Source organism: Copadichromis virginalis, linkage group LG20 (genome assembly GCF_057382275.1).
Source record: "Copadichromis virginalis isolate Kocher_CV1m ecotype Utaka linkage group LG20, C_Virginalis_male_GT1.1, whole genome shotgun sequence".
NCBI lineage: Eukaryota > Metazoa > Chordata > Actinopteri > Cichliformes > Cichlidae > Copadichromis > Copadichromis virginalis.
The window spans coordinates 11,653,136-11,672,121 of record NC_140637.1 but is presented as its reverse complement, the minus strand read 5'-3'; the positions used below and the strand labels follow the sequence as shown (position 1 = coordinate 11,672,121).

The window sequence follows — 18,986 nt, the reverse complement described above, 5'->3', positions numbered from 1 at the left end:
CTTATATACAATGGACAGCAGGAAAGGGTGATCTCTGATGCCATTAGTGAATGCAGCAGCTTCACTTTTGATAGCTCCTGCTTTGAAAAACGGTCAGAATCTCACTCTAATGGGATGTTGATGTATTCATCAACAGAGATGGGGTTTTTTTTCTTTTTTTTCTACACAGCCTACCATACAAAACTGTTGCTGATGTGTTTAGTGTTAGAAATTTACACAAAGTTTTCCCCAAACACATCATTTGATAAACGATTCAGCTGAAGACCTCATACGTATTTCATGATCCGGGATAGTTGTGTGTGAGTGAGCTCTGGAAACTGTTTTCACCCGAGTCAGGCAGAGAGCACGGAAAATAAGCCTCTAATGCCATCAAAATAGTTTAAATGACTTTGTTTTATGCATTCACTTTGGAGTCAATTCATTTCTAACAAAACTGCATTTTCTGGCTCGACTCGGTGCTTAGTCACCTGTACCGCCTTTGACAAATTGCTTTCTGTAAGCCTGTGCAACAGCAGAAGTGTCGGCGATGCAGATTTGATGTTCGGTCCTTTAATTCTTCACATGACTGCTGCGTTTTGTTCTGCTTCAGACAAAGCGTGGTATGTAAGTCTTTACCTGCTCCTAACAAATTACATACAGTTAGAGTCTATGAGATGCGATCAGAAAGGGAAGAGATGCATAAAAATCTAAATCCTTCCTTGAAGGCGGCACTTCATCACCTGAAGTGCCGCCACCACCTCTGGAGGTGCGTGTCCTCCAGAGGTGCTGGAGGACACGCACCTAGCATTGTATCCTGATGCTCTTGGTGGTTTGTCTGGCCCATTTGATCCATTCCCTGAGATTTGTGATCATCCTTTAGAGAATTGGTTAAACACACTAACACCTCCCACTTCTTTCAAAGCACTTAGCCCATAGTGATAGTTTAACCTAGTGGTACTCAAAGTTTTTCAGGCCAGCTACACTTCAGAAACCAAAAAAGTTCTTTCCTTACGCCTCTGCTATGATCAATTATTAATCGTTATTAAAAATAAAAAATAAGAGCATCACGAGACGCCATCGTGTCTATTTTTCACCTGGGTTTCCACACTGCATCTGCAGTGGCTCCTCGCCCCACAGTTTGAGGATGTCTGCAGAGGTGCAAAAATATTACCATTTATGCTGTGAGCCTTAACCCCGTGGCTGTGCGGCTTCAGCGTAGCGTGTATGAGAAACAAAGATGATGCAAAAAAGACGAGAAATTTAGCCTTTTTCACTTTGATGCTTGTAAGTAAATCTCAAAAGAAACAGTCTCTTTTCTTGTCTCCCTTCAATTGAGATTTCTTTTTGGCCTTTGTGGGAAAAATTGTCATTCTGAGAGGGCCACAACTATTTTCACTTAGATCAATTATATGAGCACTGGCCAGCAAGAAGACCGGGATGCAGCCTGAGCTGCTCAGACCCACGTGCAAAAACTCAGTAAGCACACACACACCTTGATGTAAGCGTAACTGTCAATCAGTTATTGAACATGACAAATCTTTCACCCTCTGCATAAAGATAATTCACACACGTGTGCATATCCGCACAGATATCAACTTTTACTTCTGCCAGACCATTAAGCAAGAGAGCAGCTCCTTCGGCTCCTTAATGGAAATTGCCATTTCAAAGCCTTCAGAGAGAGATGTTAACCTTGTGCGATACTTGTGGCATTAAAAATGGATCAAAGCAGCTGAGCTTTGATGTCAATGGAAGATTTTATTTGGGTCGTGGCATTAGAGCAAAGAGCTAGGCTGACTTCTTAGTGCCCTCTGCTGGGAGAATTTGGCATTTTACTCATGATCAAAAGTCTTGTGATGTTGTCAGGTTCCCATGCTTATGCTTGTATTGTAAGAGTATTTTTTAAGCTCTTGCTGCAATTCCCAGGTCTCCTACGAAAAAGACAAAGTTATAAATGAAGGTGTAAACTGAGACAAAAGAAAATTAGAAAGCAGCTGTTGCCTCTTTCTTTTCACTCAGTCCATCAATCAGGTTTTGTAATGCTATATGAGAGCTGATATGGAGTCGCTGGGGTATCGTGTCTGGAAATAGACAGAAACATGGTGGGGTGCTTCTAGGTGGGTGGCGTTGCTTGTTGATGATGGATTCAGGAGAGGGTGAGGTTGGAGGGGGGTTGAACTTTTGACCCTCAGCAGGCAATTTTTTAAAAATCCAGCTCCCTCGTGTTAGAGCTTCCCCTCAAAAAGCTCGGCTTAAACCTGAGAAAGAGCAAACTGGCCAAAAATATAAAACCGACTTTGCGGGGGAAGCAAGATCACCAACCCCATGCGCGCGGTGTGTGTGTGTGTGTGTGTGTGTGTGAGAGAGAGTTGTGTAAGTTTGTAGACTAAAAACAGACAGAGGGAGAAAGGCAGAAGGAGCTTTTTTACTATATGTATGTGTTAGTTTCTGTCAGACAGAAGAGGGAATTGTGCGGATGCACATGCACCATCAGTGTGTATGTGCCTGTGCACCCTTGTATAAAGCGGTGAGGTGGTGGCGGTGGGGTGAGGAGCGAACTGCAAAGATGGAGATGGAGACACAGATAGAGAGAGTGAAAAAAACCCCCATAAATAATTGATGATAGACACCGCCTTGCATCTGCCGCCTGCTGCTGTTGAGTTACTTCAAAGTAGATATTGATGCAGGGTCTTGCTAAAACACAGGATAACCACCCATCCAGTCTGAACTCATTATAGCATTTAGAAAAAACACACAGTTGTACGTTGCAGTTCAAAAGAGCAAAAATGACCTTCTGTGAAATAGAATAGCCTCAGATCATATTCATTCCTTACTTTCTTTTTAAAGAAACCCTTTCCTTGTTATCATGAAAGTCAGGGAAAAAAGATCCAAGTGGGAATCTTAATTAATTGCATATAGTTACCGTTAAATCGATGTGGAGTTTTTTCCCGGGCTTATATCTGCGCTAGCTTTGCATATTGGTGACAAGTGGGTTAGGCTGTTTGGAGAGTGTTAATACATGATTGACTTTAATGTGTTTAAGTTTTGCTCCCTCCTCCTTCCACGGGCCTATTTTCTCTCAGTTTGCCTCATTAAATCTTTGTGGAAATTCTCCAGCTCTTGTGGAAGAGACTTTCTTTTGATTACGCTATAAACAAATGGAGGAGTTGGTTGACATCTCCCAAGACTGTGGCCCTCTTTTGTTTTGCTGCTACACTGTTGCTGCCCCCCCCCCCCCCCCCCCCCACCTCACTCCCCCGCTTTGACAGGACTCGAGTACTACTCCCCGAAGCTTTTATTCTTGCTCATTTTCTTTTCCTTCAACCAACTAGGAGCCCTCCTCCCTTCTTGCCTTTGTTAAAGACAGCCCCTCATCTACACTCCCCCCCCCCCCCCCACATCTATCTCTCCCCCCCTCTCTCTCTTTCTCACACCATCTCTCTCGCTTACTTATTATGTGCTCATCCGTTCCGCTGACTGAGGGCTGAGAGAGGCGTGCTCAGGAAGACACTGTTTGGAAAACCAGCGACATGTCGCTGCAGTTTCATCCACAAGAAAAAAAAGAAAAGAAAGGTGGACAGAAGTGTAAGGAGTTGCTTTTCCCATGGCCAACACTCCTCCTCCCTCCCGTGTACGTCCCTCTCGCACTGTCTGTCTGCTGACTTCTCTCATTGACTCTCTCCTGCGTGCCTCAGTTGGCTGACTGAGTGCACTGACACCGGGACCACTACCTGCTGCCTGGGGATTAAGCGCGCTATGAATACCCGGAGCCTAATTTGTTGTTTTGGCTGCCAGTGAATGTTGGATACGCACGCAGGAGAAGCTGGAGCCACAGCCTTCTGGCCAGGACTCTCGGAGCGCCTCTGGACTGAGATATCCCAGTGAAAAAGGGGACTGGATGCTTGGGCAAGCGTATAAAAGAGAGGCAGCAAACACAAGAATGAGAGACAATGCTGGACAAGTTATTTTTCTGAAAGGTAAAACAGCAGAAGCCAATTCAGCCTAATTCTTACAAGGGTCAGCGAGAGCCTTATCCTCTCATTATTTAGCTGGAATTTTTTTCACGGGCTTCTGACACAAGGAAATAATGCCCAGCAAATCCCCGCCTCGAGCGCCTCGCTTCATTCCCAACCACACGGAGGTTTTTTCTCCTTTTCTCTCTATGAGGTTTTTCATTCATAGCGTCGCTGGATTTTCTGTAGCTGCTTAGGAAGCAAACAGCTGTGGACTGACAGGTTGAGCAGGCGATCGCTCGCCTCTCTAACTTTTTCCCCTCCTCTCAGCCACTTCTTTTGACCTGCTTTTGGCCCCAGCTCTCCAGAAGGTGTAAAGGTGGGGGCAGCTGCTCTCCCCCCTCCATGCGACTCGATTGGAATAAAAGGGTATTGAACCAGCGAGGAGCGGCAGTCACGCAGGACAAGCGGGGGAGAGAAAACACAGACCATCTCCATATGGTTGAGTGAGAGGCAGCCAGCTGCCTTCTAACCATCCTCCAAATCACGCGGCGGAAGATGCAAGGTGCTCCGGTGATGATGTCAGATTTGGATGGGTTTGGTGTGCGGCGGACCGCACCGTAACCAGGCAAACAAGCTGTCCTGTGGATACAAAAAAAAGTTGTGTGCAGTTTGAAGCTGATCATCGCTGATAAGAGCACTTATGCTCCGATATTCCAGCATGCAACATCCACAAGGAAACTTAATGAGATCTGCAGCCATCACCTCTTAGGGAAATACTTGTGATGATGTTTTCGGCGAGCGCCAGGCATTGGCATTCGTTGTAAAGGCGTTTGACAAGAGAAGAAGAAGAAGAGGGGAGCACTCCTCCTTTGCTAATTATCAATCAGGGTCACAGCAAAGAAAAGATTCCTTCTGTGGATTTATCGTCTGTCTGCTCTGGAAGTTTTTCCCCTTTGGATATCTGACAATCCAAACGCACAGATTCCTGGTTTAGGTTGTACACCTCACAAGCGCACTAAACGCACATATTCAGCTACATTAATCACCACCCAATTAAATCCACACACGTTTGCTCTGTAAGTATAAAACACACGAGAACACACACAAGCATACTTCCACATTAGAATCCCATTAGTTTGTTTTTTGTTCCAGCGGCCACAGGAGAATGGAGGTCGTGTGGACGGGTGGGGGGCTGTAGGAGTCCCTTCAGCCTGTCCTCTTCCCCAAATGGATGTTATTACCTCTAAAAATGTGCTGCTTGGAAACCGCTGAAAGCTTCCTGCTGCAATTCTCTGACAGAAACAGTCACGGGGTCTCTGCCACGGTGCACAGCTGGAACCACAACTGAAACAGCCACCATCTATTTTTTTGTTGTTGTTGTTGTTTTTTTTGTATTAAATTTCAGTTTATCTTCACCACCTGTCACCCCTAACCCACCGCCATCATTTTTTCCAACGGGTCTTTGGGCACCCCTCGCCGAGCTCCTCGTCCCGTCGTCTCCTCTACGCTGGAGGGGCGCGGGTCATTGGAGTGGAGCATGAGCGGGTGCCACTATCCCTCACCGCCGCCGCAAGAGCGGGACCGCAGGTACCAGCACAAAGTGTCGCTGGTGGTGCGCTACTTCATGATCCCCTGCAACATCTGTCTGATCCTGCTGGCCACATCTACGCTGGGCTTTGCCGTCCTCCTCTTCCTCAATAATTGTACGTTTGTTAATCTGAAGCACACAACTCAACTGTCTGCACTGTACTGCTTTCCACTGTAATGTACGGGTCACTGTTTCGCAGTAGACTTGTTGCCATAAGTGCTTTGCTACAGAATTGAGCTCGGAAGGAATGATTTACTTATTTATTTTTATTATTATTTCACATACTACCTCATTTTTGCATTAAATGTCCTTGTCAGAGGAAATGCCCCCTTCAAAATCACCTTTAACTCTCATGACAGCCTTATCTGCGCTTGAAGTAGGGACATCAAGACAGCTAAAGTCACAGCCCCCCCCCGCCGACCCCCTTTGCTTGATTCGGTATCTGCCGGCTTCTAAGACTGCTCCTATCTCCCCTCCAAAGCCTTGGCATTTACTTTGAACTGCGCAGTGAAATATTAAATGGCGATTAAATGTCTTTGGTGGATTTTTTTTTTTTTAAGTATCTTTTGGCCCAGAAAACTCTGACCGCCGTCATCTCCTCACAATGTAAAATTCTCTTCTTTTAATCCACTGAAATAAAAGCAGCTCATTAAAAGCCCAAAGCATACAACTTGTAGGGCTGATCTGATGCTCAGCCAAGCCCATGACAGATAGGGGCTGCTTTTCAGATCCAATAGAAGCAGGCGCATGACCGAAATAGACGTTCACCTGCCACCTTTTTTTTTTTTTTTTTTTTTTTTGCACCATCGGTAACACCAGGGCAGGTTTTCCCCGCTTCAGTTTGTTAACGCAGCCTTATTCATTCTGCTTGCTCTCTCAGAGACTTGCACACTTCTATTTGCGAGTGCCCCGCCTGCGTAAATCGTGCTAAAGGTGAAATTTATTCAACTTTTCAAAGTGGGCCAATATTTATGCATGACTTGCTCCTCATAATCACCTGCAAATTATAATAAGTAAGCAAACGCGTTCAAGAAGTGCAACTGTAATAGTAATTTTAATACCGCCAAATGCGATTTAAAGTGCTATTTGAGAAACATTTTGAGGAGAAAGGCTTTTTTAATTCTCTCTGGCCTACGGTTGTGATTCCACCTGTTTCTGCTGGATTTCTCTTCTCTCTGTTATCAGGCTGGCGAATGTTCTCACATATACAAAGCAAAGACCTCGGTTCAGGATGCTTCTCCTGGCATTTGTCAAAGATTGTCTTCCTGTCATCTTTGCTGCTCGGTCCTCCTCCAACTCACGGGTGTCAGTTACCAGGATGGGGATGGCTCATTTCTAACCTCGTCGTGTTCCCAAATCAATTCAAGCCAGACAGATTCTATTAGATTTAATACAAACTCAGTTAAAGCAAGCCAATCTTCACCTCTCAGATGACCGAGTGAAAAGAAATGTGCACTGGAGAAATTGATGAGCTGAAAGAGTCTCTATTATGCTGCCGAGAGCCCTTGCCATGTGGCCACAAGGACAGCTGGATGGGATTGTGATAGTGCTGGTAGTAGCGACGTGTGTGTGTGTATGTGTGTGTGTGATTGGAGGAAGGGTGTGTAACCTCAGATTCACAATTTCTGTTGTCGCCATATGGGGTGAAGCATGTTCGCACATACGCACACAGTTTGTAGCCCCCGCCCCTCCCAAATGCTTTTTTTCCCCCCTGCCAACGCGGACACACACTCACTTCATCATTCGGTATGACTATACATCAGCCAAAGCAAAGGGGAAGGTGACACACATGCAAAGATGTAGACACACACCTCTTCTGCACATGGCTAAATGTCACAGTCAGACACGTATTGATTTGCTGAAGATACAGGTTGAATGATGGCCGTGTTGTGACATTCACACAGGCACGGGAACTCACGCAGGCTTTGCGAGGCGCGAAGGGAGATGAAGATGGCTGATATGTTTATGGAGAGACCTTATCTTGTGCTTTCGCTATGGAAATGTGAAGAAATCATTTAGCTTTCCCCCAGCATCTCAGCTGGCTTTGTGCTACACCTTCTCTGTCGTCTTCTCTTATTCTCCGTGTGCGGTAATGCGCTTATATTGGCGTGCGTTTGTTTCTTCTCGTTTAGACGTGCATTCAAATGCAAGACAGGAAGCAGAGTCTGCGTCTGTGCACCTTTACAGCTCTTAGCACAACTTCTTCTTCTGTATCATCCTCGTGCCAATTTCTGCTCCCCCCGTTTCATGTGTTTTCTTGAAATCCCCTCAGATAGAAATCAGCTACTGTCATGACTGACTAGGAAACAGCTTCACCAGACACTTCATTATTCACCTCTAGCACCAACCTCGCCTCTCCTCTTCGCTCTCCTCATTTTTTTCTCTTGCTCGCTCGCTGGCACACACACACACACACACACACACACTTTCGCATTCTCCCCTGAAGCCCCGGCTGTTGACAAGCAATTTTAAGTGAGCCTAAATTTAAAACTCAGCTGTGTCTCGGGATGCCGACGTGGATCGCAGAAGTCCTGATAAAAGGCTTCGGCGGATCGGTTGACATGGGCCCCGGAAAAATGTGTTAGCAGGGTAATTGATGTGATGTGTTTTATCTTCCTCATTATCCTTCACAGTGCAGAGGCATTGGAGACATGGCTGGGTGGTTGCACAGCCGTGTGTGTTGCTGTGTTTGTTCAGCACAGGCAGCTCTGACAACTCACTGGTGCTTTGCTTAGTGAGTCAGACAGTTGAGTTGACTGCTGGAGTACAGATGGTGGTTCATTTGGGTTGTGCTTGGACCGCCAGTACTTGGCCAGTCTTTGACCAGTGTATCATAATGCTCTTCGAGGAAAACACTAAGTTTTTTAAGGCAAAGATCGCTACTAATGGTACTAATGGTGGTAATGACCTGTAGTGTTTCTGGTGCGCACACTTTACTCGGGCTCTCCGCTTAGCTAAATACATGTTTTGTTGACACATTCTGGTCATTTTTTACTTTTATCCTTTCATAAGTCTGAAAATAAGACGCCATTTGTGGTGAATTTACTAATGAACAATCTCCATCTATCATATTTTGGAAGTTGAGTTGCTGCAGACTAACTAGCTCCAGTCCTTCCTGTCTGGCCATCCACGATGTCTCTAGTTTAGTGGTTGTAGTGATGAAATCTGAGCACACACCACCTAGAACCTGCGGCAGGCGGAGAACAGAACAGCTGCTGTCCAAGACGGTGGATTTGAATGTGCTCCACAGGATGAGGGCCTCAATGAATAGGCAGCTGATTGTGCTACTTTACTTATTATTATTATTATATTTAATAATTGTTTTAAGAAAGAGCATGTCTGCTTCCTTCTGTATACATGTGCACGCGTAGCTCAGGACTGATCCTGTGTTATTTTTAATTGACATAGTATAACTCTGCAGGACGTGTGTTTACTTCACTTGTACCATATGTGTGTGCTGCCTGTATACTTGATTGTCCTCCGTTCACCACTTAAATGATCAGATGTTTAATCAGTTAGTCAAGCCACAGAAAATTAATCTACCCCAGCATGAATAGGCCATTGTTTTGCAAGAAAACTTTTTTTCCCTGGTTATAGCCACTAAAATCAGGAAATTGGCTGTTTAACATTGGAAATTGCACATTTTGGGCTTGCAGACTGAACATCTCCTAAGGCTTTGGGAAATTGCTTTTTTCACTCCTTTTTTATTTTGGCTCCTAAACAAATTGATCATCTAATTGAAAAATAATCATGAGATTAAGCAACAATGTAATAACAATTGTTAGTTTTAGCCGTGTTTCAGTTTTTAACAATAGCCCCTGTTTTTCCTGTCAAGTAATGTGGAACCAACCTCCATCAATCTTCATTATATATAAGGGTTTGTAATCAGTGCAAACGGCCTGGTCAAGTTTGCACTCATTTGCAAAGGATTCAGGTTACCTGAGAGTTTTTTCCCCCTGTGAGTGATTTTCCACACTCAGTCATTTGACACCGCAGGTCTTGTTTTATGGTTCCCATGAAACGACGAGCCTTATGTCATGGTCTGCTGGGTTTTGACCAGGACAACGGTATGATGTCATTTGATGAATTAAGGGAAAACATTCTGATTTATTATGCATATAGCTGCATGAGGGCTGGTGGGGGTCCGAGGTACACTATGACATCAGTATTGTGTAATTTCACATCTTGTCTCATACTTTTGAATCTGAAACAATAACAGACGTCTGCCTTCTCAACTCTCATGTGCTCTAATATCAAAAGTCATGCAGCGGGGTTCAGATCAGATAGACCATAGATGTAATGAATGACAATGATGATAGCGCTATCGCTGAAATGTACTTGTGTCGATTAGCTCAGCTGGATTCCTGTAGGACCCAGTCATTGCATTAGAATGTGTTAGATGAAAACGCCAAGCCCTGTCTCTTCTTTTTTTTGTAGCAACTCAATTTACTCCCTTTACTCCTGGGAAGTCGCTGAATCTCCCCAAAACTAAAAACCTATTTCTCTCTTTCTCTTTTATCTTTTTCAGACAACCCACTTCACTTCGCACCGACTGTTGATGGTAAGTCCTCAGTGGTTTCTCGCCGCTCGCCTTCATTGACCGCTGGGTTTCTGGGGGGTGCCTGGGAATAATGACCTTAGACAGCAGATCCCTGCCTTTGAAGTGGGCAGCCGTCTGTGCCGCTTTGCCAGTTTTGGCTGCCCCGCTTTTTGTCTCTGCACTGTTGGTATGGCAGGCACGTGGCCAGGCCTGCTCTGTGCTTTGATGTAAGGAGGATCTTTTGATGACTTGATTTGATCTGCTCTGCATGGCCACTTGGGCTGACGTTCAATACCTGTTACCAAAGCGCCATTCACATCTTTCTGATAAGGTCTAATAGGATGTACCCCTCCCTTTGCCGTGAGTAACGGAAGCTCTGCGCCGCACCATTTCCTCACCTTGTTATCCATATGTTCTCATCCAGCACATTTCTGGAATGAGTACAATATTTTTCAGTTGTTCCTAGTGCAGTAACATGAGCCATTAATTAAAAAAAGCAACAATTTAGTTCCAAAACAGTAGATCTCGGCACACTTTAATTGGAGAAAAACAGCTGGTTTTCGAGCTTCTATCATGAATATTTATCAGAGGCAGCACAGTGAGATAGTGTTTGATAGACTTTGATGTTTTTTGGGGGGGTTTGCTACACTGACAGATAGCCAGGGATGGACTCCTACTAGTTCTGAAGGTGTTTTATCATCCCGCTTGTGTGCAGGCTACAAAGCCGGAGGTTTTGAAGAGAGAAAACACGAAGAGAAAAGGTTTCTAATGATCCCAAGGCTGGCTGATGCCGGGGACAAAAGGCCACAGTATGGGTTTGCTGAAACTGTTTCTGATAATTGCTCAATCACTCGCCCCATAGGCCGGCTTGTTTGGAAAAGCAGTTTGTGAAAGATGTCAGCTTAAAAAAAAATGCGTCAAATAAGAGGTGGTTTGTGATGAATGTAATTGTGAACAGCCTATTGTAGGGACAATAGGGTGCTCACTGTCAGTCCAAAATGGTTTCAACAAATAATTGTGCTTGATTGAAGCACTTCTCAACTCTGCCTCACCTCAGCACCTGAGGAGTACATGCACTGTGTAGTTTTCTTTTTTTTTTTATTCATCTTTTGTGCCTCATCACAAAACACTGGAGATTCAATTGCAGTCGGCACAGCTTACAGCAGCTATTTGTTTTTGTTTTAATGACAGACGAAATTGACTTGACAAATGATTATATCTTACAGAGAGGACTCTATTTGTCTGCTTTTCAAGCAAATATTGCCATAAAATTTGGCTCGCCGCTGGGAAAATGAGAAATAGTATGCAGGCACCGAAACAGCCCATTTCTGTCCTCCATTGAATTTTCCCGTACAAAAGAAATAACGCCCTCCTTATCGATCGGGCCACTCATTTCCCATGTATTAAAGTTTTTGCTGTCTGAAGGGCACAGTTTGTTTCTGCACTAGTCAACCGTTTAAAAGCTGCTGCTAGCCCTTAATTACATTTCCAATAGTTCTGTAGGCTTTCCATCAGCAGCCTATGCTGTTTTAATATGCCAAGCAAAACAAAAAGCAAAGTTTCCAATCAGCAGGGTAAGTCTGCCCTGTGGGACCCAGTTTCTCTGGGTCATTTAACGCTGAAGAGATTAGCGAGACAATTAGAGTTGGCCCAAATACAGCAGTAGGCCACTTTTTGGAGACGTATGGTTTTAGTAGCAGTGGAGGGGTGATTTAAAAGATGCTGCAAACCAGCAGAGGGCTAATATAGCTCTGCCATTAGTCAAATCAGCTCCAAAAGGAACAAAGCTTGTTCTACTGAACTTGTCCTCGATGCCAAGGACGCTCACTCCGCCGCTCTCTCCAGTACTTAATTACAGGAAATCACAGAAAAGATACCAAGGAGCCTGCATTTTTAAACAGCCTAGTTTGTCTCTGAAAAGCCGTTTATGAGACGACCTTATTAGCGAGAGGAGATTCTGCAGAAAGTAAAGGAATTTGTTCTGCAAATTAGAGCGAGAGAATCTTGGGAGCTTACTGGGGGGGAAAAAATGCGGGTTCGGCACAACATAAGCAAAGCTCTCACGTGATATTTATGGCGTGCGCCACCCGCAAATAGCTGATGAGTCCTCCCCAATGAATGGCCTATAATCACCAGTCAAAAAAAGTGACAAAAGTCACAAAGCAGCCTTTAATTAGGCTCTTTCTTTGAAAGCTCAACGCAGCAGTTGCTCAGCTCTGGCCATACTCATTATTGCCTGTCGTCTCCTGATAATAAGACAGTTCTTGTGTGTTTGGCCAAAGCTAAAAAGCTCATAGAATTTGCAGCTTGAGGGATTAATACTGGACTTTGGAAATTAGGGTTGAATGAGAGAAATTCTTGACGAATGAGGCGCTTGCCTCCCAGCTGTTAGCAACCACATGCAGAGAAAACAGAAAATGCTCATCCGCTTGTTAAGGACATGCAAAGGAGACACTGGTAATAATACATGTAGTCTCTGTTAAGACTTATGAAGGTTTTTTTTTAAGTTATGCCACTTGAACAAAATAGACTGTGTGTCAGAATGAGTGTTTCTCTGGAGATGTACCCTTCGTTTCCTCCTATTACAAGCTTAGGTAGCTGAACAAGGACCAAACAAGATTCAAAATAGGCCAGACCATCACTATAAAGGAAGTGTAATGGGAGAGTCGAGCCGCAGACAGTTCAGAGGTCTCCTGTGACTGCAGCCGTGTTCAGCACCGCCTGCCTGGAAAGAGCCCATTCGCTGTGAATCTTCCATTTCACATTTGTCACTGACAGCTCTCTCCAGAGGATGCTCCTCACTGACAGTCAAAATAAACTCCTGGGCTGAAACGTGATTTGATCTAAGACGGTGGGACGCTTGTTAAAAAAAAGTGCCGGCGGGCTCACTTAGACTTTGTGAACACTACCCAGAACTGACACAACTGCTTTTTGGCTCTGCGAGAACTGTACAGTAACCAAGGGCTCCACACCCATTACCCCCTCAGACACACACACGACCCTCCTGTAATTTATTCTGGGAGCCTTTCCCTGTGTTCTTGACAGTAAGCCTGACTCAGAGAGAGGCAGAATTAATTATGACTCCTCGGCCTATCTTAATTAAATCTTTTCACATCACAGATTTTACACAACAGAGGCAAAGTATCTACCTCATCTTTTAGCCAGGGCGGGGCTGCCGGCTGAGAAAGTCTCACATCAAGATATCAAAGGTACACCGTAAAGTTGCCTCTCTAGGATTATAATTTAACAGAAGAGTTGTCATGTCCGGCTTTTAACAGGGCGCAGCTTGTTAGCTCGCTGTTGTTGAGGCTGCTGGGGAAAGCAAGCAGCCTTGACTTTATCTGCGGGAAGTTTGTTGCCCTTTAAAAGTACACAGACATCTCAAACTGCACAGCTGAACTCTGTAGCCTCGCTTCGGCCCACCCTGCTTCATGTCAGCAGGACTCAATAGATGCTTATGTGAGCAACAAGCAAGCAGAATATATTTTTTGATAAACGCAGGTGAAAGACATCAGAATTAGCCGAATATCCTAAAACCCCCGCATCTAACCATTCATCATTGACAGCCTTCCCACACAGACCCGCCTCGACTCACCTCGGCTTCCCAGTATCGATCGACCAAGATGGGCTAGAAGCAGCCGTCCAAAGAGAGAAAAACAAAAATGTTAGCCAGAGAGGCGAGAAATGAGTGGGCTGAAGCGGTAAAGCGCGGCACTATTTTCTTTTGATTTCCTATGACACAGAGTAATTGTTGACACAGTTAGTGATGCTGGCATTCTTTGATATGTCCCCCAGCTGTTGGAGCAAACCTCACCGATTGTTGATGCAGGTTAGTCAGGGACCTTGGACCTTGTGAGGATCAGCAGTTCTTTGATGTGGATGTACATCACACTGAGCTATCTTTGGCTGTGATCTGAAAGCTTGTCAGCAAGCATCCCTGAAAGTCATGTCTGATTTAGAGGTTTCGATCTCTGATGGCTGCTCTGATTGTTGGAAAATAAATAGTAAAGGAAAGGATTAAATACAAAAGTATTCATGCCATATGTTCATCCAGTGTTTTCTTTTTTCTTTTTTTAAATGCACTCTTTGGCGCATGTAGCAATACAACTTAACACAGTTGTGGCAGCTTTCTTTGTTTTGCTCCAGAAGTCACGCGTTTAAAATTCATCCAAACTATGCAGGCTTGAATTTGCTTATTATTTTCCCCATTCTTTACGATGAAGTAGGAGATTTAAAAATCAGGCAGTAAAAGAGCAAACAAAACACATTTCCATTCTTCTCAGTCTCCAAAATGAAATTGAAGGAGTGACATTAGCAGGATAAACAAAACCTCATTGACTGTAAGAATCCATTGCAGCTAATTAATAGTTTCAAGCAGCTTATCGAAGCCCTTATCACTCAGCGTGGCAGTGCAGAGGGATGCTGAAAGCCCACCCTTCCCCAGCTCCGTGTCATATTTTGAAAGTAATTAGCATGCAGAATTGGCTAATGTCACTTTAAATGAGCTCTCCGTGTTGGTCGCATGTTGACGGCGAACGTGGCTATTCAGCGGCAGTGAAAGGCCGCGCTGCTCGCTCGGTCTCATTAACACAGCAGCAAGTTATTTTAAATCGGGACGCAGTCAACGCTCCACTTTAAGCTGTGATGGGCAGGCGCTAATTTAATTGTTAGGTGGCAGTGTCAGAAAATAACCACTTTGGTAAGTGTAACCAATGCGACGAATTTCATTGTCAGGTTGTTAATTAGAGGAAAATAAGTGGCCCGGCACGTCGATGTGTTCTAGAGCAATATTGCACAGTGATATCCTGCTATTAGCGGAGTCCTGCATCGCAATCAGCGTTTCCCTTATTAAGAAGTGCAAGTTAAAGGAGGCTTTTTGCTCAGCAGCTGACAATATCTGCACCGTTTGCACAGATACTGTATGTCTTAGTTTCCTGCAGAAGCTGTGTTTGCTGTGAGAGCCAGACATCTGCAGTTCACTGCTCGCTTTCTCTCTCTCTTGTTCTGTCAGACACACACACGCACAAACACACACACACACACACACACACACACACACACACACACACACACACACACACACACACACACACACACACTCTTACTCTCTCCTGAACATTCCACCCTGTGCTTCTTGTTTTTCTTCACTCAGCCAGAAACATTGTTTACAGATTGCAGTTGAACTTCAGGATGTGTGCATGAACACACATGCACTCCATACACACACACACACACACACACACACACACACACACACACACACACACACACACACACACACACATTACAGAACCCCTAAGATCTGATTTTACACTTTGTATCAGCTTTTATCTGAGTGTTTGTGTATGTGCCATGGGAATGCCAGCGTGTGTGCGCTCTTCCTGTGTCTTGAGTTTGCATTTTGAGTTTGTTGTGCGTCTGTTCCTTGGGGGCTCGTACACAGGGAGGGCTGGAAACTATCCATTGTGAACATCCCACCCTCCGTGTGACCCTGAAACACAAACGCGTGATGACAAACACTAGCTCACACCTACACATGGTTTTAAAATGTGGTGAACTGAACAACAATCTCATATTGTAAGTAAAAGTGTTGGTAGTTTGTTTACCTTCTGTGTAAGTAGATTTATTGAAAGGTCACACAAACAGCGGGTTGCTCTTTGCCTACATTTGTTGTCATCACTGCTTTTCATTTGACGTCCTGGCCTGGAACCCTTGACATCAACCAGATTGCGTGTGTGTTAGTGTGTGTGTGTTGAATGCATGTGTTCTGCTCTACTGGATACAATTACAACACATTGACGCATGAGCCAGCAACATGTCACTGACACCATTTTACGCACTGCAATTTTTTTTCACAGTACACAGCCAAACACGCACACAGAAGTGGGAATTTCATCTAGGTGTGTGTGTGTGTGTGTGTGTGTGTGTGTGTGTGTGTGTGTGTGTGTGTGTGTGTGTTGGAGGCTCTGTACAGCATGTTGATCGCTGCCCTCTCAGTGAGCTTTAATAAGATTTATGATAGCAGGGAGTGCGACAGAGGGAAGAAGATATTGAGACAGAGAGAGAAACAAAGAGAAAAAGACTAAATCACTTGAATCATTTTAATGCTACTGTTCAGTTCTTTCTCATCGTGTGGAGAAAATCATGGGTACACACACACACACACACACACACACACACACACACACACACACACAAATGCTGTAGCAGGGGAGTAAATGAAGGCGACATATTATACTGCATGTTATATTCTGACATTGCAGCCAGAGGCAGGGCAGTGGGTAAAAATAGAAGAGAATAAAACATTTCAGTGTTTACCCTCTTGTTAAAGTTTAAAATAGCATTTATATGCATTTATAGAGGATTTATGCATCTCATATGTATTTATACATGTATGCTTTGGGAATGCTAAATTGGGATGGCTGGATTTGCCCTTCGCTGGTCGCATAGAGCCTACAACATCTTGTACGAGGCAAGAATAATAACAAAGCTGACTTTTGAGGGGTATTTACATTTGTATGGTTGCATGAGTCAGACATAAAAGTCTTTGCATACAACTTTCATTTACTGGACGTTATTTTGCACGTGAGCCACGTTTTTGAATGAAAAACATTTTTCCCTAATGAACTGCCTACTCAGAACTTTGCAGCGTTGCTCAGGGCTGAACACAAAGCTCCACGTAAATGACATTGATGGATGATACCGCATATTAAATGCGTAATATAAATTAAATTTGTTGCATCGACATCTTAAGATAGCATTGTGATGGATTTCAGATTTAATGGTATGTCTCTTGCACAAAAAACAGCCAATTGTAGATGATTCTACAACTTGAAAGTTGAAAAATCAACGATATTAGCAACCATGCTTTCACATTTTTAGATATCAAATAGCTTCTGTGCTTTATAGGCAGCAAGTCACAATGAATCTAGTGAGGAATTTTACTGCCATGCTTGGAGTTTCATACGATCAACAGAGTCATAAATTGCAGACCTGAGCATGAAGATTAAATACACATGTATGGAAACGTGGAAAAGTGTCTATATATATGTTGGGTCAGCCCATGTTAGAGGCAAATTCATTTCCTCCAGACTTTGTTTGTATTTTTGAAAAAATATTTTCTATACATTAAAATAATTACATTACCTCACCCTGTTTCTTAGCCATACACCTATGTGTCAGCACAAAGAAGCACAAATAAAGTGTGCTTTGTGTTCTGACAACTTCACATTCGCCCACTGGTGCATTTCCATAACCAGAGAGAGAAAGAAAGAAAAAAGAAGTAGAACAAAGAATTGTGGATAATTTGAACACTTTAGCTGTTGTGTTTAGTCTTCGAATGAAAGAAAGATTGAAGTTATCTGTGTTTGCTGATTATAGTGAATGAGCATGTAAGCCTCGGAATGTGTAATTTGTTTATTTGAATAGGTTTTATGTTGGGCGAACAGTCATATTTCTGCACTCACGCGCTGTGACGAGCACGGAAAAACAGAAAGTTCTTTGAAAAATGTCAGAGGTTTCCAATAATAACCAACAGGCGTGCTGGTGTGTGTCTGTATGTCTGCACTCATTCAGTTTTGCTTGTTTATCCACTAGAGTTTCATGCACCCTAGTGCTCTCTGTAACTCCATAATTAGGGGTTGTTGTCACTAAAGGCAAACACTGTCTGTGTATGTGTGTTTGCGACCGTGTGTGCTGTGTGTGCTATTTGAGCTTGAGGACATTGCTTCATTTGCAGTAAATGGATGGTTGCCCCGACTCCATTTAAGGTCAGAATTAAGTGTTGTGCAGAAGAAGAAAAAAAGAAGATCTTAAACATATATTGAGACTCAAAAAACTTTTTCCCTATTAAAATGTGAAGCGGGTGGTAAACTAGTGGTTTTTAAAGAGGGGATTTAACTAATTTTTCTCATTGGCTGATAGTTGTACTCTAAGACTGTATACAGAAATGGACACAGACTCACAAGTGACCATATTTGGATGAGAGGGTGCAGTTATTAGCTGGTGCTAGCAAGTTTAGTCACACAGATTAATGTCAGATTAAACATCATTAATCATCACGCAGATTGAGACAAGGCTGCTGTAAATATGAGAGAAGTTTTTGGTATAGTGCTACATACTGTTTTGCAACCATTTTAATGCTAATGACTGATAGCAACTTCTAGCTACCACTGGTCAATCGGTGGTGGAATACACACTTTTACCTTGCTGCGGGCATGGGGTCACTGAATGGTTTCTAGGCCTGCATGAATAAGGCTTTAGCAATCAATTTAACAGTGACTTGCAGAACCTTCCAGCAACCATTTGCAAACTAGTCAGAGAACGCATATCTTTTTCCTTCGGGCCCGGTGCTTGCCTTAATCTTAATGTGTGTAGGTTTAAGGCATAAAGCAAAGTAAACAGGTGAGCGACATTAAAAAATGAACCTTCTATACCATTGTCCTCAAGTAGAAAATCATTTATGGAAAGTCAAATAGCTTTTTTTAAGTCTGTGATTTCAAGAGTATATTGCAGTTCATAGCATTTAAAGAAATACTGAAAGGGTTTATTACTCGTGCGCACAGGATTCAGCATTATTGTAGCATTATTATTATTGCAGTTGTGATTCTCATCCTAGCACCACATCTTTTTGGCAGTCCAACAATAAATCTCTGGAGTTCTTTAAATATTTTTAAAAAAGGTAAAAGTCAATATTCCATGAAATGCATTTTTATGTGAATTTGTCGCACCTGCAGTATGAAAAATTGTGTGTCCATCGCTCCAGTAGCAATACAGTTGTTTTTAATTTTGTTGACAAACGACACAACTGCAAGCACAGGCGCGAGCGCACCTCAAAGTGAAAGTGTGTTATACGTTTGCGTCTTGCTTGATATATGGTTCAGCGCGTCGTGTCTCCAATAACAGCAGAACATTCAGTTTCATGAGA

At 43.5% G+C, this 18,986-nt stretch overlaps 1 protein-coding gene across 6 annotated transcripts in view; it reads left to right on the top strand.

The window, feature by feature from the left end:
- The window catches only part of agrn (agrin), a 259,719-nt gene that overhangs the window by 93,852 nt on the left and 146,881 nt on the right, over positions 1-18,986 (top strand). For 4 of the 6 annotated variants that reach the window (XM_085444936.1, XM_085444935.1, XM_085444938.1 and 1 more), the window contains one exon: positions 10,049-10,081. In XM_085444936.1, the coding sequence (XP_085301062.1) occupies positions 10,049-10,081 (33 nt within the window). Of the gene's footprint in view, positions 1-3,454; positions 5,636-10,048; positions 10,082-18,986 lie in introns of those variants that run through there. The other 2 variants (XM_085444940.1, XM_085444939.1) reach the window with 2 other exon arrangements.